Consider the following 24813-nt stretch of genomic DNA (forward strand, 5'->3'; position numbering starts at 1 on the left):
TTTGTTTCTTAATGGATTTTTTGCAGTAAGAGAAAACACAGAAGAAACAATGGGAAAACACAGAAAGATTACAAGGTGAAGACATTAGGACCCCCTGTAAAATTCTGTGAATGAGGCAGGGTGATGGCACCATAAAAGTCTCATCTAGAAGCACCCATATACTCTTCATAGTATTCAAGATGGCTAAACTCATAGCACCATGTATGTTTCTCTAGATGTGAAAAGAATAATTAACTCACTTAATTTATTGGTAAATTATCTTATGATGAAGCTCAGAATAATTGCAATGAAAGTCTGACATTCACATTATCACTATCATAATTACTTGCCTTATGATTGTTCTTTCAATGAATGCCCAGTAATTTAATAATAATAGAGGATATAAATAATTTAACTAAAATTTGGTAGATCTGTCTCATTTACAAATGAGAACATGACATCTTCCTTTTCTAATCACCTCCGACTATCCCACTATATCTGGCATCAGATGAAATCCTTCTTTCAGTCAAATGCATTTGAGTAATTACACTGAGATTTCTTTAGCAGTAATCAGTAAAAGGAAAGGAAAAAGCATGTCTCCTTTGGAACACTCTTCAGTGAATTGCACTTGTACAAATGGGCACACATCTTGTAACACATTTGCAAGTGGGAGACGCTTTTAAACCATAGGCATTTTTAAGGGAATCATATATTCAAGTTGGTTCATATATAAGCAGCAGAGGAGTTACTGCCCTGTTTTAAAAGCTGTTTCATGAAATGATGTGTCAGCATAACAGGATTGTTCTATTAGAAAATTTTAATGGAAAAATCAGTCCATCTCCATAGTGAAGGAAATTAGAAGTTTTCCACCCTATTTCAGGGGTGTCTGTTCTTGCAGGCTCATGGCACTGCTTGGTCTTTTTGCAGAAATGATGAGTGTGAGACCATTTAGACAATCGCAGAATCATGGCAAAGGGTGGAGATTTTTTTTTAAAAAACTTTTGTCATGAATCAGGATCATTTCTGAACAGAGGTCATTCAGCTTGCTGAAAAATCTAAGTCCCAAAAATTGAATCACATTAGCCCCTCCAAGTTTTGGGTGTTAGATCATTCAGCTTGCTGATAAATCTCTGTTCATAAGAGATCTTGATTCAGGACAAGTTTATTTTGCAAAATGTGTATACAATTTCTCAAATGCTATTACTCTGACAATAACAGATGCTGTCTGTCCTGCATTCCCCCTTTAAAACGTTTTGTGGTCCCTAGCAGCTCTCTCAGCAGCCTCCAGGAGGCTAACTTTCCCTCCCCCCTTTTACCACTGCTGCTGTACGTGCCAGCAGGAACAGGAGGAAAGCCATGTTTCTTTTCCCACAGAACACCAGTTTCCTGAACACTGTGGGCAAATTAATATGGCAGCTGGAAATCACCGAAACAAGAGCTCTATTTCTGTTGCTACTGCCCTGGCCTGCAGCACCAGTGGCAAGAAGTTTTTTGTTTTTTAAGAAAAGGAAAGAAAGCTGTCTCGAAGCTACTGAGAGCTTTGCTGCCACTATCAATGGTGGATGTGAAGGGGAGAATGGTGGAAAAAAGGTAATGATGCCTACATAAGAGGGTGCCCACCACTATGTCTCAAGGTCCCTTCAAATCTGGAGATAGCCTTCATAGAATCAGAATAGTGGGGTTGGAAGGGGCCTACAAGACCATCAAGTCCAGCCTCATGTGATTTATGCATGTATGCATGTATGTGGTATCTATATACTGCTAAATATAATAAAATGCCTAAGCGGTTCACATATAAATATTAACATCACATTTAAAATACAATATTAAAAACACAACATTAAAAACAATTCCAATTCCAATACAAGCAATACAAGGAGCAGTAAAATGGTTTCTGACTCTGCTCCCCTGAAATGTGGTGGCCACACGAAAGTAGGTATTTTGGTCATAGTGCTGGTGGAGATGTTCTTTAGAGTCCTTTCCCAGTCTACCAGATGTTCCTGCTACTACTAGTATTAACAGCTCCCAGACCTTGGAAATCTCCAACACCAATGGAGAGTTGTGGGACACAGTGATTTATGCAGTCCTCCTCCCAGTCCTCCTGCAGGTGTTGCTGCCGCATCAGGTCTACAGCTTTGGCCATAGGGAACTACCATGCTTCCCCAAATCAGCTGCTTATCAGAGAATCATAGAATAATAGGGTTGGAAGGGGCCTATAAGACCACTGAGTCCAACCCCCTGCTCAATGCAGGAATCAAAGTCAGAGCATCCCTGACAGATGGCTGTCCAGCCTTGCCTTGAAGGCCTCCAGTGTGGGACAGCCCACCACCTCCCTAGGGAATTGGTTCCATTGTCGTGTTGCTCTAACAGTCAGGACGTTTTTCCTGATGTTCAGGTGGAATCTGGCTTCCTGTCACTTGAGCCCATTCTGTGTCCTGCACTCTGGGATGATCGAGAAGAGATCCTGGCCTTCCTCTCTGTGACAACCTTTCAAGTACTAGAAGAGTGCTATCATATCTCCCCTCAGTCTTCTCAAGGCTAAACATGCCCAGTTCTTTCAGTCTCTCTTCATAGGGCTTTGTTTCCAGTCCCCTGATCATCTTTGTTGCCCTCCTCTGAACCCTCTCCAGTTTGTCTGCATCCTTCTTAAAGTGTGGTGCCCAGAACTGGACACAGTACTCCAGATGAGGCCTAACCAGTGCTGAGTAGAGGGGAACTAGTACTTCCCGGGATTTGGAAGCTATGCTTCTATTAATGCAGCCCAAAAGAGCATTTGCCTTTTTTGCAGCCACATCGCATTGTTGGCTCATATTCAGCTTGCGATCTACAACAATTCCAACATCCTTCTCGCTTGTAGTCTTGTTGAGCCAAGTATCTCCCATCTTGTAACTGTGCATTTGGTTTCTTTCTCCTAGGTGCGGAACTTGGCATTTATCCCTATTAAATTCCATTCTATCCTGCTATCCTGCCCAATTTTGTGTCATCTGCAAATTTGATCAGCATTCCCTGCACCTCCTCCTCCAAGTCATTAATAAAAATGTTGAAGAGCACTGGGCCCAGGACTGAGCCCTGCGGTACCCCGCTCGTTACCTCTCCCCAGTTTGAGAAGATCCCATTGATATGCACTCTTTGAGTCCAATTCTGTAGCCAACTGTGGATCCACCGGATCATTGTTTCATCTAGCCCACTTTGAGCTAGTTTGCTCATCAGGATATCATGGGGCACTTTGTCGAAAGCTTTGCTGAAGTTGAGGTATATTATGTCCACAGCATTCCCACAGTCCACAAGGGTGGTTACCTGATCCAAAAATGAGATCAGATTCATCTGGCAGGATTTGTTCTTGACAAATCCATGTTGGCTTTGAGTAATCACTGCATTGTTTTCAAGGTGCTTACAAACTCATTGCTTTATCATCTGCTCCAGAATTTTCCCAGGGATTAATGTCAGACTGACTGGTCTGTAGTTCTCATGTTCCTCCTTTTTACCCTTTTTGAAGATAGGGACAACATTAGCCCTCCTCCATCATCTGGCACTTTACTCATCTTCCATGATTTCTCAAAGAGAATAGACAGTGGTTCTGAGAGTTCTTCTGCCAGTTTCTTTATTACTCTAGGATGCAGTTCATCTGGCCCTGGAGATCTGAACTCATTCAAAGTAATTAGGTGTTCCTTGACCATATGCCTATCAATCTCAAGCTGCAATCCTGCTCCTTCAGCCTGTACTTTGCCTTTGCCAGGGGGGTCATAGACCCTCTTTTGGGAGAAGACTGAGCCAAAGTAGGAATTGAGCACTTCTGCCTTTTCTTTGTCATCTGTTATCATTTTGCCAACCTTATTTAATAGCTGAACAACCATTTCTTTCCTCTGCCTTTTACTATGCATGTAGCTGAAGAAAGCCTTTTTGTTTTTAGCATCCCTCGCTAACCTCAGCTCGTTCTCAGCTTTACCCTTCCTGATGCCATCCCTGCAATTCTGTGCTACCTGTCTGTACTCTTCCTTTGTTACTTGGCCTTCTTTCCACTTCCTATATGTGTCCTTTTTTGTTTTCAGGTCATCCCTAAGCTTTTTGTGAAGCCACATTGGCTTCTTCTGTTGTCTTCCACCTTTTCTTCTTGTTGGAATTGTTTGTAATTGTGCCTTGAGAATTTCCTTTTTTAAAAACTTGGGCTCCCTTTCTCATTAGAGTCACTTGCCATGGGACCGTACTTATAATTGTTCTGAGTTTATTAAAATCAGCTTATACTTATTAGTGAGTTGTTTCCAGGAGTGCTTTTTACTCCCTCTGGCTGGTGAGCTGGCTGTGGTCCTTTTTACAAGTTGGAATCTTGCTTCCATCATTCATGCAATAGTAACAGCTCCTTTAGGTTATTTAATGAGCTCTGTATTGGGCTGCTCTTTTTAAGATGGATACAAAGCTTTAGCAAATGCAAAAATTTGTTGTTGTTGTTGACAGAAATAGATTACCCCATGCCTGGTGGAACTGCATTGGGTGCCAATTTGCTTCCAAGCCCCAAACAAGGCCCCCTGATTCTTATTTGTGAAGCTATTAATGGTTTGGATCCTGGGTACTTTAGGCAGCACCCTGCCACATGTACTTCTCTGTACATACTGGTTATCTAGAGATCTGCTCTGCATCCTTCCTTCACTGTAGTGAGAATGGAGAATGTATGGAGCAAGGTTTTCTCTTGTGGAACTTCCTCCCATGAGAGGTCCAGCTAGTTCCTCAGTATAGCTCAGTACTGAGTTGGAAAGGCATCTCATAAATATTAAAATGAACAAAGGTAATTGCTAGAACTTGTGCATGCAGGGAATTGGGAATCTCTGCCAATTAGGGAGTTCAGACCTTCGATGGTTAAAAAGTGATTAGGGAGGGTTTTTCCCCCCATACATTATACATTGTGGTCCATTCTGGTCTGGCTTGATGCATCTTTATGGTATTACTGGAATCTGTACCCTGGTCCAGGGCCAGTAGTTTTTTCATGTCAGTAAGTGCAGCCAGTTCAAACATGTTTGGAATTTGGGCTCTTAGGCATCTGGGCTCTGTGGAACCTGAGACGCAGGCAGCTCTTATTTTAAAAATAACTACTTTCTTACATCTAGGTGTTCACTTAGTGGACTACAGTGTTTTGAAATAGCTCAGTCAGATTACAACAGAAAGCAACATTTTGAGCTCTAAACATTTTATTGAGAAGTAGACATACATTAGACTTACAGGTACTGAAGAAATTAGCTTTGTAAGGGATGAACGTATCACACTCCTTTCACACAAGGGTGCAGCTCCCACACACAGGAGGGTCCCTGTAGCATTCAGCTAAGCCCTATCCCCCCCACCCCCACCCAGGATGTGTGCGTGGCACATACGTAAGCAATCTGGGGATGGGAGGTCTATGCATGCCTCCCATTATCTCCACCCAGCTTCCTTCTCTCCATGCTGCAATTTCCTGAAAATGGGGATGTGGGACCCCCCTTTCCCTGAACTACCATGAAGAGCTGCTTGTGTGCTCATCCAGAGAGCTGTGTGTGTGTGGAGGGAAGAAACAGGACTCTGTTGAACTCTATGGGGATTCCTTTGTGTATGTCTGCTGCACTCTCACCTGGGGAAACAACATGCATATAAATGATTTTTAAAAGTGTCTAAATATGCAGTTGCATTTTTAGGCAGATTACCATAAATTTTAAAATATCTTCCTATGAACTGATATTCCCTGTCTCAGTACAAGTAACTGTATAAGAAACAGCCTAAGTAATAAGACCAAATTCAGTGGTCACTAGTTTACCTTGAAGGAATTAAATGTCACACTGATGCCATTTTTCACAGAACACTTTTAGATACAGGCTGCACTGGAATCAAGCAGAGACCTGGAATTTCAAAAAAAGATTCCCCCACCCCCAATAGTTCTTCTCCACAGCAACAGATTATAGTTCTATAACTGTGCTGAGTATTAAAAGGATTTTTCAATAGAATCATTGCTACTTTTTCTTCTTCTTTTTGCCTTTCTTGCCTTCCTTCTTTTTCTCTTTATCCTTTCCCTTGTCTTTTCCTTTTCCCTTTCCAGTATCTTCATTCTCTGTCAGTGATTTGACTCGTGCTTTTCCCAGAGGAGTCTTTGCATACCAAAGCTGCAAAATCAGATGGAAACATATTTTAAGGAGCCTGAAAGTATGCAAGTAACTTTTTTTTCAGTCTGCAGTGCAGTAGTCCTTTTCTTACAAGAATCCTAATTGTGGGTGGCTTGTGGAGAAGCAGCATCACAATCTTTAGTTCTCCTGAGAATGCTATTATAGCAAGAACAGTAGCAATCATCTGCTTGAAGTGGCTCATTAACATGAATACATAGCTGTGGTACTTAAGTTGCTATAGTTATGATACCATTACAATCTCTGTGATCAACCCTATTTCCCAGGGTATATAACTCTAGTTGGAAATGCCATTCTTTAAAATTTGGCAGTGCAGCAAGATGCACAAGTGAGTTTGGGTATTTGATTTCAGCAAGGTGTGTTTTTTTAACTGTTTATTGCAGGATTTCTTGACATTTTGTTTTACAAAAATTAAGTGGGTAATGTCAATGAAGAATTTTAATCCAGCATGAAAGCCTATTAGAAAATAAAATAGATACAAGAGGGCAATTATCACAAATAAGTTCACTAAAAAGTTGAAAATATAAAGCTTCTTATATCATGAGCATGAGATTTGGTATTAAAACACTGGATAATATCTGGGGATACTTTTGGCTTAGCATTGGACTATTGCCTGCCACTATCCCTTCAATTATGGATGGTGTCTTAAAATTTTGACAATTGCCAAGTCAGATATCTTTCTTGTCAGCCAAAGTTCATTGAAGGAAAGGCATAGTCATCTCAACAAACTTATGGGGGAAATCGATATATTTCATTATGGTTTGGAACTCTTACTATAGGCATGTAATATTTGAAATACCTTTTTTGGGAGGGTGTAATCTGTCTTTTTGAAGTAAAATTTAAAATATTAATATTACTTCTTTGTATTCTTTGTGGAATAATATTAAAAGAAATAAGTCTTCTTTCTTATATGTCTTGTGGAGTACACAATTCCATAGGAGGAATATTAATTCATAATGTGATTGGATTATGAATCCTTCCAATCATGAAACCCGGAAGTTCTTGGAAGAAGGATTAAACAATGTGATACATAAAATATGTTTTAAATGCAAACTAAATAGCAAGGTGTGTGTGTGTACTGGGGGAGTCATAAACGGAATCTAGATAACTGGTTTAGGTGCATGCGCAGGAATGTCCAGTGGGATACTTGACTTTTTAACCACAGGCTGCTATCTGCTTTTGGAAGTCTCCTCAGGTTTAAAAGTGATTTGCCCCCTTTAATATACAGAACTAATCACATGATATTTTGGATCCCATTCATGGGGTGCAAAGGATGGGAAATAATGGGTGCCTCCTGCTGCCAGTCTGAATGCCTGGAACATTAGCCAATGTTAGCCTCCCCTAGGACTATGAGATGCTGGCATAGTAACATGTACACTGTAAGAACATTTAAAATTTATTTTCATCAATGCACATTGACTGCATGCTGGAGAGGTTATTGGTAGCAACAATGGATGCTAATGGTGGTAATATCTAAAACGCAGCTTTCGCAATCATTGGTCTCCTGACAATCCAAAAAGGCAGCACTGTTCATCTGTTGGTAAAAACAACATCTTGAAAGACCGTAAAGACTAACAAATTGTGGTATAAACTCTTGTGGACTAGAGCCCACTTTGTCATATGCATGACATATGCATGACTTTGTCCTCATTAATTCACACATATGATTTTATTTATTTCGTATCCAGATCAAACTTTGTTCTGCCAAAATGTAGCTGCCGCCACAGCTTTGTCATTAGCTTGCTGCAGATCGTCAACAGTACAAGACTCCGGCAGTAATCGACACAACATCAGATACACTGGGTCTTGGATTTCTCCACATTCACATAATATATTGTCATCAGCCAGCAGCCACCACTTAAATTAATTCGTCTTACACCTTGGCACCCCTACCCTCATCCTGTTCATTGTCCTCCAAACTATATAAGGGAGAGTATTTCCAGTGGCCATTTCTTCCTTCATTAAAATACTGAAGTCGGTAATCTCATTCCTCCATTTACATATTCGATTCTGTTCTTTGGTCCCCTCTAGGATATGATGAAGTGGGCTCTAATCCTCAAAAGTTTGCACAACAATAAATCTGTTAGTGTTTAAGGTGCTGCAAGACATTTGTCATGTTTGTTGCAACAGTTATCCTTCTAGAGCTTCAGTTTAATCAGAAGACTAATGATAGTGAACAACATAAAAACCCTGTAAGGCAGCTCTTTGACTGGCAGAAATAGCCAAAGCTTTTCTGCTATGGGAGAATGATTATAAAAATTCAAGCTCCAGGACTGAACTAGATGAGATGCTGAAGCCTCATCCACAACCTGTTCAGTCTCTTTCTTTATGTTTACCCAATGTAAGAACTTCGTATCTTATCTGGAGGTTTGGGTGCTAGTTCTTCTCAAAGGTTCCAACACTGATGATGGCGAGGGAGCACAGGCCAGCCATACTTTGAGAGTAACATTTCCTAAGACTAGCTGTTGTCTAACTGGTACATAAGCATCAAACCTGCCCTGTTAAAATACGTTTTTAGAGTTGTTGCAAATGAGTTTCCCCTGAGAAACAATGAAGACATTTGGAATGCACTGGTAATACTGGGGAATTATATAACCAATTTGTCCACAAACCATTTTCTTGCAGCAGTGGCTTTGCCCTTTCATAATCTTTCTGGTATGGGGTGCTGGGGAATTTGAGCTTGCATTCTCCATTCTTGCATTTCTTCTAAGGTCCTGTTCACATATTTGAAAATGTGTATAGGCAGAATGTTCAGTGGTACAGCAGGACTGAACCCACTTGCACCTACCGTGCTTCACTTCCTCCGCAGGCTGATAGCATATGTGCATGTATTGTCATGCAGGTATACTGGAAACAGAGCAATTCTCATCTCCCAAACTGGGATCAGTTAAATATCACAGACATCAGGCATATCCGCACTGCATTCAACATTCACACACTGCATGCAGACATTACGACAAATACATGGAGGCGAAGCAAAATCAGCAGTGGGGAGGAGGTGGGTGTGAACACATGGCTCTGCCTTATGTTTGGTTAACACATATTTCAAAGTGTATGAATAGGCCATGGGTCAAACCCTAATTTGAATGTGCTGTGCAAAAGGGACAAGCATCATGAACTCTATTTTATGATTTAATTAAGGCAAAAAGACAGATTTCTTAACAGACCAACTTAACCTTAAATGTTTCTTCTTCCTCCTTGTATACTGGATCCTGCCTGGCTAGGCAAGTCAGGAATTCAACAGCAGTCAGTGGCTTCTTGTTCAGTTGCATTAGGCGTCGTTCAGTTAGGACTGCTTGAACTGCACTGATTATGTGTCCCTGAGTGTAACCATCGGACACCTGTGCCAGGCAACTGATGTTCAGTTGTTTGGTGAATAACCCTCCATTCTGCTGAATGAAGTGTTTCCATAAAACTGCCCAGTGTCAACAACAAAAATGAAAACATAGTCACAAGGTTATCACGTGACCTGAACATTAAAAAATCTGCTTGCGTTAACTGTACAAAAACAAATAGTAGTAGTAGTAGTAGTAGTAGAATGACCAGTTTTAAGGATCTGATTTTATATCTACTAATTTTACGAAATTACTAAAATGGTTGGTATCCCCAAGGTACTTAAACCAAATGTTTGGTACCCAAGGGTATATTAAAATATGCTTGCTTTGAAAATGAAGATGTCTAGTTCTGTGATAACTGCACTTGGCACTACCCTGGAAATTATAGTTACACAGTTCCTAAAACTGAGGGTTTTTTTAATGTCAGAAGTAATTCATGTGCCCAGAATTCACAATTCATACTGAGCTTGAACCCAAGAGGCTTCTACTAAAAGACCCATTCCTGATCCAGAGTATCTAAGGTACCAGGAAGAAGTCCAGATTGCTCAGGTCCTAAATGCAGACACAGTAAACAGACCAGAATGTACAGCAAGTAACCCTGGAGATAATTTAGCTGTCAATTTCCCCATATTTCAGTAAGAAGAAGATCCAGGTGTGCACTGCGCATCATCGAGATGAGAATGTCTTCTCGGTGTATACATGCTGTACAAATGAGAATCCCGTAGGAAACGCAGTCTGATGTAGTTCTTAGCCTGCCTTGCATGTATCATAAACTATGGTTTAATGCTATGTGCACAAGCCTAAGGGCTCACATGTCGCTGCCTACCTTCTCCTCCTCTGGTGAGGCCATGAGAAGGAGATCAGAAGCAACTGCTTATGTTTTCAACGAACTGTAATTACTCATTATTTAGGAACCTAGACAAACATTGGTTAGTCTTAACTATGGTTTAGAGAAAAAAGGAAACTTCAAAGCTTGGTTTATAATCCTGGCTTGTTTCCCTAAGCCAGGAGCAGACAGCAGAATAGGGTGGTGTCCAGATGACACCCCCGCCACCCTCCATGGGCCAAATGAAGTCAGGGGGTGTAGCCGCAACCTCTGATGTCATTTGGTCCCCAGCAGGCATGTCAGGGGGATGATCCTCCAAGCCTTCTTCCACTGGGGAGAGGACACAGGGCAGGCGAAATCACCGCTCCCGCAATCCCCTTATTTCCAGTAACAGATCACAGATATCAAGGGATTGCTCTCCTCACAAAGCCCCCCCCCCTGAGACTTTAGGCCAGGGGATGGGGCTTGGGGAGTGGCCTCCAGAGAGAGCCCATGCCTCCATGGGCCAGATTGGCAATCTCCATGGGCTGGATTAGGCCTGTGGGCTGGAAGCTGCCCTCCCATGCCCTAAACCATAGTTAACACTAATCATTTCGGATTAAACAAGTAACTGTGGTTAGTTGAAAATGGAAGTGAAATCCTCCTTGTTAAAACAGCAGGAAGATTACAGGGCAGCGGGGAGCTCACAAGCCCAAGCTTATTCCCATAGTGTTAAACTGTGGATTAGCTTTAAGTCTGAATGCAGGGCTTGTGTGATCACTATAAATTTGTGGTAGTGCTGCAGATTATCAAGAGTTTTATTAATAGATGCCAGGATTTACTAAGTGTAAGTGCAGTGGAACAGTGCAATGTAGCAAAAATAGATCTGTTATAAAGCCAAAGTAAACTGTAACAATTTATGTCACAGTGCTATAAAACTCACTTACGTTAAGTATAATGCTAATTTATGCAAATAAAGTATGTCTGCAGAAAGGAGCACTACTTCCATCACATGTTTTGATATACTTGCCATATCTTGAAGCATAGTCTGGCCTTGGAACCAGAATGATTTTCTTGTAAACTTTGCAAAATGGTTTGAGGTCTGCATCAAAGGGTCGTTTAGTGGTTCCCACTATCAGTACTCGGTCTTCAATTTTCAGAGTTTTCATGATTTTGGAAAGTTGCTTCTTCAAACGTTTAGGTTCCATCTTCCAGATTAAATACAAAGAGGTATATTATTATTTGGAGCTATGCATAAAGCTATCTCTATTCTTCCAGAACAAACTAACTTGACGCTTACAAAGGCATAACCTGGTACTAGACTTCAGATATATTTGCAGAAATAGAGTGCTGAGTCAATGTTATGTGGCAGGACTTGTTTTGCTTATGGGTAAAGCAAAAGCTTTATTGGTGGGTTCTGCTATTTTTTTAAACCTAGAATTTTCATAGCACAAAGAAAAGCTTATAAAATCTGTCACGGTAAATCAGTACTTCCCTTTACTGCCTACGATCCTTTAGGTTGAGGACAACCTTGTTTTATACATAAAACCTGTTAATTCATTGTGAGACTCTGTCTGGGGTCATCCTCTATGCTATTTGCGTACCCCTTATTTTCGCCGTCTTAGTCTACGTAAATATTTACGTAGACTAAGACAGCCAAAAATAAGGAACACAAATGGCGGCGGCCGTAGCCGGTCAGAAGACCAGCCGCCACAGCTGCCGCCACCGAAGCCACCGCTGGAGCCGCTGCCGCCTGGGAGATCCGCCCCAGGTAAGTCTCATCCCAGGGGGGGATCCGCGGGGGGGCAGGCCATTCCTCCACAGATGGCCTCCACAGATTTTTCACCGAGATCCGTGGCGGAATTCTCTGCCATCCCTATAAAAATGTAATGCTTGCACTTTCATGCATGCATTAACATAGAGAGACCAGGAAGCTTTGGTAAGTACTGCCCAAACCCTCTCAGCTACTAGAGCCCATAGATTCCTCTGATCTCTGAGAGGATACTTTTTCACCTCTGTAAAAATTCCAAAGTATGTGTCATTTTTCTGCTCCATTTCTTCCCATAAAATGTAAATGTGGATTTTTGCAGCCTTCCCCAGCCTGGTGCCCTCCAAATGTGTTAGACCCCCTATCATTAGTCATGCTAGCTGGAGGGGGGTGTAGTCCAACACCCCTGGAAAGCACCAGGTTGGGGAAGGCTGGATTATAGGACACAACTGTCACTTAATATGCAGTGTTCATTCTCACGGAGATTAAAAAAATTAATGTACCTGAGAGGCTGTCCAAGGACACCTGCTGTCCAGAACGGGGTAATGGGTGGAAGATTTAGTGGATGCTAAACTAGAGCAGGGAGTCGTAATGATTTCTAATATACAAACAAGTGGGATCTGCAACACAATGTTGCCATGTATCTCCCCCCTGCCCCTCAAGGGGGATGTGCTTGTTGAGGGCCCTGTCTACATGGCGCCGCTTTCACCCTTCACCCCATCACAACTGCACAGCATTTCAGCTTCGAATTGGCTTCTGCTGTGATACACGTGTGATTTACTGCGGGCTTCCCTAACACATTATGCCGTGCCCCTTTTTTTGCCATTATATTTTAATGTGCAGCTGTGCAGTCCCGTGAGCATGGGGGTGTGACACTTCAGTGTCTGTTTTGCGTTTTAGGGGTTCTGTTGTGTCTGTCCGTCCCTTGTTAGGTAAAATGTGGGTGTTCTGTGCACCTGCATTTCCACGCCATCTGTTTGTCAGTTCCCCAGCCTGAGACTCTCGTGATGGTTCACACTCACAAGGCGTGAGTGGTACGTGCCTACCCATCGCTCCGAAATGGTGGCCAGAGTGAAGTTGGTCCTCCTCCAGGACCCCTCAGCCCTTGGGCACCGAGTCCAAAAGCAACCCTTGCGAAGATACAAAGCTGCAAAAATGTGTGAAAGTGTGATTAAATAAATGAAAACACCTCTCTGTGCCTCTGTAACTGCGCAGCTGCGAAAGGACGGGGGGAGTAAAGGAGCTTCACAGAGCGACGCAAGCACTACGCATGCCTACAACACGTTCACTGAAAATGTGAAGTCAGTTTGGGGAAGAGACAGACGGTTCACAACTGAGGGGAAACCCACAGCAAACAAAAAACATCATAGCAAAATGCCTCCTTGGAAATCTACATTTTCCAGGAGAAAACCATGGATGGATGCGAAGTGGCGACTGCGTCGTCTGTCCCGGGGGACCTTGACTCGCAGTCATCCCAGAGTAAAAGGTTCATGTAGATGGGGCCTAGGACTTCAGACAGCACCTAGGCCCAATCTACACGGCTGATTTAGTGCACAGCGAGAGTACATCAGGGTCGTTTGCAACAGATGACACTGTTGCCAATTTGCAGCCACCCCGCATTTTCCTTCTGGAAAAGGCACATTTGTGGAAAGTCCTTTTACTGCATCTTTCTTCCTTAAATGCGGCTCCCATGCAGTTCCGCTGCATTGTGCCTCGTCTCCCTGCATTAAATCCTGGGTGTGCCCTGTTAGTGACATGGCCAAGGGGTGGGGCTGCCCCCCTTCCCTCTTTTTCCCCATTCGCAGTAGGGCGCTTTTCGACACAGGCTTTCTTTCCCACTTAGCACTACTTCATGCTGTTGCATCCTTTCACTATATCTCAGTAGTGACGTTTTCCCATTCACAATAGCGCAGTATCTTTTAATCTTTCACAATATCCTAATTGTGGATGAGAGGGGGGAGGTGTGGGGTAAACTACAGGGGGTTAATTCAGCGCTTCCAGTAAACTTTCCTGAGCAGGGACATGGACGGGGTGGGGAACAAGCCTCTCTCACTTGCTGAGCAGCACCTACGGGGCTGATATTTAGTTCTACTCCACCCACCCAACCCTGAAGTATGGTGGTTTCAAGTGCTGTGTGACCCATGAAAGTGGGTTTTTAGGTAGTATATACTCTGCTTTTCTTGCTTTGTGTGCCCCTGACAGACCAAAACAATTTCATGAAAATCCAGATATAACCAGAAAGTGCTTTTCATTCCATTTTCATGTCAATTGGGCCCTAGTCCCATTCAGGTCTCTCCAGTGGGGAGGGAGACTTTCATTTACAAACTAATAGGCACTTGAACTCCTAAGTTCATTATTAGAAGGAATGATGATAATCACTAAGGGCCAAAGTACATGTGATGTTAAACACATGATTTAATGTCGCATGTCATTTTCAAACAGCAGCCACTGGGCCTCCCAATCAGGAGAGGAAATAGCTGTTTGTTTGTTTGTTTATTTATTTATTACATTTCTATACCACCCAATAGCCGAAGCTCTCTGGGCAGTTCACAAAAATGTACATCAGGAGGGGAATCTGACTGGTGTCAGTGGGATGAAGGAGTGATTTTCACTGGACCTCAGTCAGCAATTACCCCTCCCTAAGATCTTTGTCAAATTCAGACTGAAGACTTAACTGTGTGTAGAATAGGCCAATAGCTAAGAGGCTCATTTAGTTATTTAATGTGTTCCTTAGCCGCCTTCAAGACTGCAGTCTTCCCAAGTTGGCTTACAATATAAAACATATAATTCCAAATCAATATAAAAAGTTCATAAAATCATGATTTCAAACAAATTTAAGAATGAAACAGTAATAAAAGTTGCATATATAGGATCGGATCCAATGCTGGCTGTAGGCAGGTGGAATAGGAACGGCTGGCAGAATAAATTTTCCTTCCCCACTGCAGCTCTCCCCCTCGTGTGTCCCCAGATCTGGAGGGCATGCGGGGGGCTGCAGGGGGCAAGAAGAGCAAGGGGAAATCCCATTGTGTGAGTAAAAATCCAAAGTTGTATTTAATACCTAGAAAACCTTTCAGTTAAAAGCCAAAGGAACAAACAAGTTTTTAGAACCCTTTAAAAAAGAACAAGAAATGAAGCTAACTGCATTTCTCTGGGAAGGAATGCCATATGATAGGGGGTTCCACTGAGAAGGCCCCTCCCTAGTGTCTGCCAGCAAGTAGGGGCTCTGATGATGATCTTAACACATGGGCTGCTTCATAAGGGTGCTGGTGGTCCCACATAATTTAAGGCCAGCATTTTGAATTGGGAATATTAAGGGGGGGGGGGCCACAGCCTCCTATAAATTATTTCCTCTCATTGGGAAAAATAAGGTATGTGATAAGATCAACTGTATTTTTCTTCTTCTTCTGCAGCTTGATCCTTGATCACTTTGTTGCAACCCTTTTGACAGATATATTGGCTAGTGAAGGTTGGTTCAGTACTCTGGTCAGAATCCAGACTGGCACAACGACTGCTCCACTCATGCACGAGGACTTTAACGCTCCCCTCCTGAAGTGGCAGCTTCCACGACTCCTGTAAATCTTCCTAAGGTCAGGGAGCCACTGAGGTGGCACCCCATAACCTACAGTTGGGGGGGGGGGGAAGGTTGAATCTTTTATCACCTATGCAAATTTATTCAACTACAGTAGGAATTATTTATTATAAATTTATAATTTATTTTTAAAGTAGGATTTTTTTTTAAAAAAATGAAGAACTGCATTGGAGAAGAGTGGGGAAGTAGGTCAGGACTTAACTAGTTCCTAGCCAATCAGTACTGTGCACAGCAACTTCTGAAAACAAAAAAAGGGGGTGTTTCCTTGCGCTTGATCTGGAGGAAGACTGCTTTACCACAGTGCAGTGAATGTGCTTCCACAGCAGGCCTGCTGCTAAAAAATATATACATCTGAATGCACCCTTAGCACGAAAGCGTGGACAAGTGGAAATTTCCCATTTCTGAATCAATAAGGAAACAATTCAGCCAATGATACTTATTGGTCTCACTGATATCAGTGGCGGAGATGTAATCACATGCTAAATTCTCCCCTTGAAATCAATGAACTGTAAAAGTGCTAATTTTGGCTGGATTGCATTCTATGAATTTGCAGATGTCAAAATACTTTCTTGGTCATAGTTTACTTAAGTGTAGATGGTAGCAATATTTGAGCTTAAGAATCTCTTTCAGCTTAGGATAAGAGAGGCAAAATATCTAAGGGTATATCAGCTACTGGATCCATTTCTGTTGCAATAAGTGTATGTAGGGTTTGTGAAAGCAAGTTAGCCTAGTAATACCCATCACTTTTATTTACTGAGATCAGTACTGCAAACTGTTTATGCCAACTTCAGCCAGCAGAGGGCATCAGTCACCTCAAAGCTAGGTTCAACATTTATATGCAGTTTTTGAAAAGTTGCCTCATTATGTCTCTGCAGATACTAAACCTGGGTAGTTTCAAAAATACTTTCTTAAATTTAGAACAAAAGTCACGTGACAGCATCTGTGTGATTATGATTTCTTTTCAACTGATCTTTAACTAGCAGGCTGTTATTTGGCAAATTTGCTGTTGGTATTTTATCTTGAAAACTGATGATGAACAGAATGATGTAATTAAAAGACATTCAGAAGATATGAGTTTCAAGATCTAAAATTTGAGACACATTCAAGCCTTTTCTGCACGCTTTGAGCATTTTATAGGTGGCATGATTTTAAAAGGTTTAAGTCAGGTTTCTACATACAGCTACAAAATCTAAAATTTGATTTCAGCTTTTCCCACAAAGTTACCAGCAGCTATATTTTAAAACGAGACACTGGGTTTTGCTATGTCTTCTTGTTTGCTTTTTAAAAATGATCTGGCCTTTTCATTTCCATGGTGCCCAGTGAAGAGTACTGTGTTAATAAAAAAGTTAACATATTCCTACACCAAGGACACAAGGTTCTAGTAAAACACATGATCTACTGTGATTTTCTTATTTTCTGGGAACAACATGACAATATGATGAGGTTACTGAATGGTGCTAAGATAGGGTTCCCGAGTACCAGACCTTTGTAAGTGCATTCAGTTAAACACGTTTGCGAAGCCCTCTTCAGACCTCCGTGCTCTAAATGGCAGCCAGGGGTGGTGGAGATGGTGTTTGGAGGCTGGGATGTTTGGTGGGGCTTGCAGGCCCACTTTAAGTCTACACATGCGTGAGGCAAACACCTGTACAGACCTGCTATTGAATACATAACTGGTGATGTGTCTTCCAAGTCATTAGAAAAAAGGAAAGAGCAAGACTAGAAAACTGGATTTACCTCTTTTTCAGCTTTAGGCACTTTTTTGTAGAATGTTTTCTCTGTGTCTCCAATCCATATGACTGAAGGCTGTAGTTGTTTGGCTACCTGACAGGTGAAAAATGGAAAGACTTTTCAAGTCATAATACTGTTAAATATCAGTAAGGCTGCAACATACAAACTTAGGGCGCAGTCCTATGGGGATAGGTGGCTGCCTATGAACTCAGAGGCAACTGCCTATCCAATGCAGGGCAGGAGAAGCATGGAGGGGATTGTCCCCTCCACGCTTCAGCCACCCTGCATTTGCAGCTAGATTTTGGCTGTCTAGCCACAGGAAGGCAGAATGGGGCTGCCGGATGACACGTAGGATGTGTGTTACCAGCATTTCCACCTTCCCCACCCGGAATGTCCCATTTTCGCCACTCCATGCTCCTCTTCAGAGCGTGGAGCGCGGGGTTGTTCTGAGCTGCCTGCGAGGCAGTGTGGGTGGGGGGAAGTCGGTTCTCCAGGAACCGACATATCCTATGGCCATCTAGCTGCTGACTAGCGGCCATAGGATTGCTCCCTCTCTTGTGGAAAAGCCCCACTGAACTCAATGGAACTTGCTTCTGAGTAGATATGCAGAGGATTACACTGTAAAGCAAACAGAGGTAGATTAAAGAATGGAGTCCTTCATTCCTTAATCTACCTCTAATCATCCAGTATCATGTTCCAGGTTTGGGAGCTTCAGTGTGCCTCTGCCACATGGAATAGCTTCCCCATTCATTTCAGTGAAGAGAGCTTCTTGCACAGTCCTTGCATGGGTGGGGCAGCTTTCCTCACTGAAACTCATGGAAACAGGTAAGAGATCTGTGCTCGTTTTAGTCTGCTCATAAAAATGTTAAGTATTAAGCAAGAACAACAAAGGCTCTTGTGGCACCTGGAGCACTGACAGTTATATTTTGGCAAGTATCAAGCATTGGTTTAAACCTGTTGTGATCATCGATATTTCTACCTTTTTAAAATTATGACTTCAAGTTCTGATTAATTAAACATAGTAACATGCTTAGCTAAAATTTAAAACAGAAGCCCAAATTGCACAGGATGTCAAGCAGTTAAGTGTGTAGCATTTATATTCAGGAATAGGTGCAAATAATTCAGAAGTTATTACACAACAGTCAGAAACTAGGAATGGAAGGAATATTTCGCTTTGGGGTTAGGTAGCATAAACATTACTGTACTCCAAGGAAAATCTAACCTCTTACCAACAGTCTACAAATATTACAAAGGCCTTTTGTGCAACTGTGCAGAACTCTAGAGTGGTACCTTCTGCAAACTAGAAGTGAAGTATTTTCAAATATCAGATAGGTAACTGGTGAATAGATCAGAAAGGTTGTGGTTTAAAACTTGCCTCTACTACGAATTGATGGCCTTAGGCAAGCCACTCCTGCTCACCCTCAACTCCCCATCAGTAATAAGGGGACAATAGTACTAACCTTCCTTACAGAACTGTTTTAAGTATGTGCAGTGCTGTTGACATTCTGAAGTGCCCTACAATTATTATTATTACTATTATTATTATTAATTATACAAGTCGTATTATCAATAAAAATATACCTCTTGAGGCACTGCATGTTGTGGGTATATCCAAGATCCATTAAAATTAATGTATTTGTCATCAACTTCAAGGGGAAATACACTGCACCCTAAGGATTTGTTCACACATGGTATTTGTGAAGAAGGTTCAGAAATAATCATGATAATTAACCTTCACCACAAATGTGTGTCATGTGTGAACAAGTCCTCAGGGTGCAGTGTACATCCCACTGACGCTGATGCCAGTTCCATTAAATGTGATGGATCTGGAATATACCCACAACATTCCAAGCTGTAAGGAATGCATTTTCTGGCTGCTGCTTCAAATTCATTGTGGTTCTAGTTTGCATTATGATAAAGGCAACACTTGAGGGATTTTCATTTTGTTTTTTGTTTTACCAATGGTAGCTATGGATGAACTCAGATGATTAATTCTTCCACTGAGTAGTGAGCTCTTACTATCACGGCTCAGTAGCATCTGCAGAACATTCAGCAGAAAAGACCCTTCAGATAAACTGATTCCCTATTGATCCCCTTACATGATGTATGTAAACAAAACCTTCACATAATGGGGGAAATGGGCTGCCTGAAACTGCCCTGAAATAACCAAAATTCTCTGAAAATGCAGTTTGCAATCACATAATTATTAGTCTTATAGCTGTATTTCTTTGCTCAGTAAAAAAGGTGCTCTCATTGTAAAGATAAACATTTCAATTTTCAATTTTCTCTCTGCTTTGGTTTCTATCAGCAGCTGCAGAAAAGGGTTTATTGCTGCCACGGAAAATAATTATTGATCCTATGAGATTTACAGGCATATCTGACTTGCCTAGGAAAGTCTAAAAGAAATAAACCCTGTTCTGAAACCACTGGAATTTTAAACAGAAGAATGTCAGCAATCCAAAGATGGCAGGGAACAAGTAGACAAAGTCTATGGGTATTTTTCTACATGGTTATCACTGCCCATGTTGGGGAAAGTATGTAAAGATGACATAAGAATGCCTTTTAGAATATCCATTTTGCCTTGATACATTTAACTGCTTTAAAGATAATACATACATTCCCTACAGACCTCAATAGCATTGTTACTGAACAGAGAAGAATCTAAGGAAAATCCACATTTCTAGCTGTGCATAATACATTCACTAATTAATCTACCAATTTCTTTGATTAATACTTCCAGCCTTAATCGACTGAAAACAATGCATTTTAAAAATAGATGTTCTTTCAATGTCCTCTGTTTCCTTCCTTTCCCACGGCAATTTTTCTTCTTTACTAAATGAAATTTCTTCTGAGGAGTTGTTGAAGTATATGTGCTTTTCTCTACAGGAGTTTCTGTAGTGTAATCACTATTGCTAAACAGACAGCTGCAGATCCTAGATTTCATCCTTTACTGTTTATCTTCAGAGGAATAATGTCTGTTGTGCTGTTACATTAAATTAGCTATTGGGGAAGTACATGTACGCTAATACAAAATAGGAAGTGATCCCACTTTATATTAACTTTTTGAAAAATCATGTATATGAATGCCCTCTGATTTCAGTTCACAAAAATGAACTGTGAACAGATTTGCCTGTATACAAAATCATATTATTTTGAGCAGTATGTTGTCTTGATCTGATCGATGCACTGCTGTTTTGCTATTTTTTTTAACCAACTGAGACACCCATAATCCATTGGTATCTAATTGAAATTGTTGGCAGATATGTAGCAGACTGTTCCAATGAAAGTACTTCATTTGAATTATCCATGGCTAGTTTGAATCTATGGATAATTAAATGGACTATGCAATTAATTTATAATTGAAATTTTATTAGCAGTGCTATGCTCTTCATTTTGTTAAAGTCACCAGCAGATGGCTCCTTAACCTTTCTAATACTGCTTTAAGTTAAGACAGTGATGGCATTTCATGATGGTTAATGCCTGTTTTTCCAAACCGTTTAGATTTTGTTTGGGGAGATCATTCCTTAACACCAGCCCTTTAATGCTTGTTAACAAAAGTGTATTCTTCAGTTGTACTCAAATTGGGATTGCAGAGTGGCAATAAACGCAGCAGTATGAGTCTTCTGTTATGTGTGAGTGATTCCTGAAAATCCCAGTGTTATGTTTTAAAACTGAGTTCATATTAAGGTTGCATAGAAAAGCTTACATATCATGTGATATCATCATGACTGAAAGAAACCAAATGACAAAACGATGTTGCTTTGTGTAGCGAATTATCCCACACGTTGTTCAATATTCTCAGAATGGCATTTATATACTTATAAAATATGGAGGGTTAGCTGTTGCAGAAAAAATAACAGAATCTCTGGCACCTTGAAGTCTAATAGATTTATGTGTTATAAGGTTTTACTTTATTAAACACTATCTAGATCTATAATCAGATATATAATTTAAATTTGGTTAGTATATTAACTGATATGGCTGATTGAAAACTACTTCTTTAAGACCACTTTTATTTCTGCTTCTGCTTCTGACAGACACTTCCTTAATACAAACTGTTAGAACAAAAGAAGTGACGGTATAAAGTTGCAAATTTTGTTTATTACAATCAGATTCAAAGCTGAGTAACATTTTAAAAAGCATAAGGCTTAGTTAACATGTTCAGCTGCCTGTAAATATTATATATGCAGTGGGGTGAACACCTGCAATTTCTAGATAGCCAAGGAGTCTAGGAAAGATATGGAAAAAGGCACTCAATGTGAGCAAAACTGTTACAAAATTTTAACAGAAGCATTTTAAAGCTTTCAAATCAGAATAGCTGATTAGCATATCCAAAATCTGACAAAACTGAAGCATGAGAAAATTGTCAACTTTGCATTTCAAAATGGCAGCCATGTCCTAATTTGCAGTTACGTCTAACCAACAGAGCGTGGCTGATACCTCATGGAATTCACGTTTTTGAATAATTTATGGAAAGCTGTAGATTTTTTAGTCCCCCAAAATCATGAGATGATGTCTGAGCCTTTCCTGTGAAGGCTTGCAGAAAAAAATAGTTTCATGTATCATCACCAAATTGCTGTCAAATGCTATAATTGTTGGTTAACTTATATCATGATATTTGAATACTGCCGAATTTCTCATATAAGTATTCTTTTTTTTTTTGGAGTCTCGCTGCATTAACGGGGCACAGAAATGGCCCTTTAGTTAAGGTGAGTCACAAAAAAAACACAAAAAAACCCCCAAAAACCTTTCTGCCATTGTAAGCCTCGAAATTCTACTGCTTATAAAAATGACACATGTTGTGCTAATAATGTGAAGCATCCATAATCTCCCCAATGAAGTCTATAGTTCTGCAAAATTTCAAAGCAATCCGATAAAAACAGCCATAGGTACAGAAAGTTAAAAAGTGCTGAAAATTGACACATTTGTACTTTTCACTCCAAGCTGTGGCTCAGCATATAATTTATTTCTTTCACATTCTGTTGGAAACTACTGATGTGCTTTATTCAGGTTTATCAAGGAGATGTGCCTTTCATTGGCTTGGTGAAATTCTGAGCAGCGGTTCAAAAGTTACTAAGGGTTTTCTACCCCATGAAAGCCTATGGCAGCAACTGCTGGTAAAGTTACATTGGGCATGCTCAGTTTCACTCTGAAGGTGGAATGCTGCCAGTACTCCAGTATTTTAAGAGGAATTCCAGTGTTCCTGTCAGCACTCTGACAGTGGGGGAAGGGTAGCAAGAAACTGTCAACTGAGATAAGAGTGAGGTAATTTTGAAGGCTCTCGCTCACTGATTGACAGATCACTGACGAGGGGATAGGGAGGCAAAGGCAAAGGTAAGCTGCAATCCTGTTCGGGCTTACTCAGAAATAAGCCTTTCTGAATATACAGGGACATATCTATTCATTTGTACACATCTACTCAGTAAGTTACTTAAGTTTTTTTTTAGCTTATGTCCCCCCCGCCCCCCGCCCCAAACACAGTAATAAATAAATTTCCTTTTTGAAGCCAGGAAAATTCAATGATAAAAAACCTGCCAGTTTAAGGCTATCTCATGTTGGCTCAAGCTCCACAAAGTCAGGAAACCGGAAGCTACGACTGATGCCAACTGATGTGCTCAGTAATAATGTTGTGCAATGTCACAAATTGTGCTTGCTTACAAGCTACAAACAGGCATGGGTCAACTCACAGGAAGATTCCTCTAGCAATACAGTAAGGCTCATGTGCATAAGGCAATACAGAATCAGGATGTGGGGCACATTTGCTGGTCTCAGGCACTCCTGTTTGCAATTCTGCAAACAAAGAACATGGGGCAGTGACATATTTGCAACTGCCAGCTCAAAAGTGCACATTGCAAGATGAATGTTGTTTACCAACATAGAAGACATAATTTCTATGAAAAACGCTGTAATGTGAACAGTACCTTCAAAAGAAGTGTTTGTTTAAGTCAAGGCTCATTTAATAGTCAGATTTTTTATTTTGAGATATTCATACGGATTTCTCATCACAATGCAAGTCAAAAGCAGAACATGTAAAAATAAGGACATGTCAGTTTGTTGAAACCATTAAAACTACCTGTAAGAGATGTGACAAATGCTCACTTGCAGCAAGAGGAAGAACAGAGTATTACTTGTTGAATGTTCATGCTGTAGATTGCCATATATCATCAAAGTTGTAGCAAAACTGTGATAATGGGAAAAAATCTCATAACAGTGTGCAAGTAATGAACATCTAGCCAAAATGTTGAATGTGGGATATCCAAATAACCAACAGCATTTCTGAGAACATGTATCACAGAATCATAGAATCATAGAATAGTAGGGTTGGAAGGGGCCTATAAGGCCATCGAGTCCAACCCCCTGCTCAATGCAGGAATCTAAGTCAAAGCATCCCTGACAGACGGCTGTCCAGCTTCAACTTGAGTGTAGTTATTTAGAAACAAATGATGAAGAACAGCGGAGAGTTGCAGAGCTCATATCAATGATGAATTCATTCCTTGAAGATGGTAATTCACAAACATATGACAGAAGACACATCAAAGGAAAACTCACATAACACTATGGGGACAGGGTCATCATACCTAGTGGAAGTGGTAAGGCTGATGTGGTGACACTGAAAGGAACATCTGATCATATCCTGGAAGAGTATTATGCAAATTCCAAATGTGCTATCAGCCTACAGAAGATACATATAATTGGAACTGCAGAAAAACTAATCAGAAGCGACATCAAGAGCATTTCTACACTAGGCTTTTAGCAGGTTCTTTACATGACATCATCAACTGTGAGCTCGTCTCCCGCACTTTCTGACCTTTATCCGCTTTTTAAAAGCTCAGGGATAATGCAGTAATAAATGTAAATCCACTTTAATGGCCGTGTGAAATTGCGCAGTTCTGCTATAACAACAGTGCCATCTAGTGGCTGTAAAATGAAGGATATAGAACTTGCTGAGAAAGACAGACTGGAAAAAATAGCCCATGTTAGGAGGCAATCTTAATCCCGCAAAGTATCCGGAAGCAGAAGCCCCAGTAAGTTGTGGGATAAAAAGCCTGGTGTGGAGCAGCCCAAAGTCAGTCGGCAAGTTTTAAAGATGTGTACCCTTGTCTAAGTGATCTCACTGAGGAATAAGCATTTGAGTATCCCAAATAAGTGTTTGAGTGTTCAGATTTGAGTGTTCAAATCTGGAACACTCAACAGTGGCCACAAGACTGGAAAAGGTCAGTTTACATTCCAATTCCAAAGAAGGGCAACGCCAAAGAGTGTTCAAACTACCGCACAATTGCGCTCATTTCACATGCCAGCAAGGTGATGCTCAAAATCCTACAAGCTAGGCTTCAGCAGTATGCGAACCGAGAACTACCGGAAGTACAAGCTGGGTTTAGAAGAGGCAGAGGAACTAGAGATCAAATCGCCAACATTCGCTGCATCATGGAGAAAGCAAGAGAATTCCAGAAAAACGTCTATTTCTGCTTCAT

The 24813-nt window shown here is 41.0% G+C and overlaps 1 protein-coding gene across 1 annotated transcript in view; it reads right to left on the reverse strand.

Moving 5' to 3' along the window:
• Positions 1–5150: 5150 nt before the first annotated feature.
• DRC11 (dynein regulatory complex subunit 11) overlaps positions 5151–24813 on the reverse strand; it is a 160847-nt gene continuing 141184 nt past the window's right edge. Inside the window, exons 16-19 of the mRNA XM_084830199.1 lie at positions 17348–17434; positions 11287–11464; positions 9293–9531; positions 5151–6098 (exon numbers count right to left, since the gene is read on the reverse strand). Coding sequence (XP_084686325.1) covers positions 5949–6098; positions 9293–9531; positions 11287–11464; positions 17348–17434 — 654 coding nt within the window. The 3' untranslated portion in view covers positions 5151–5948. The remainder of the gene's footprint in view (positions 6099–9292; positions 9532–11286; positions 11465–17347; positions 17435–24813) is intronic.

Source organism: Heloderma suspectum, chromosome 1, assembly GCF_057233095.1.
Source record: "Heloderma suspectum isolate Gila_16-S chromosome 1, 16-S_ref, whole genome shotgun sequence".
Taxonomy (NCBI): Eukaryota; Metazoa; Chordata; class Lepidosauria; order Squamata; family Helodermatidae; genus Heloderma; species Heloderma suspectum.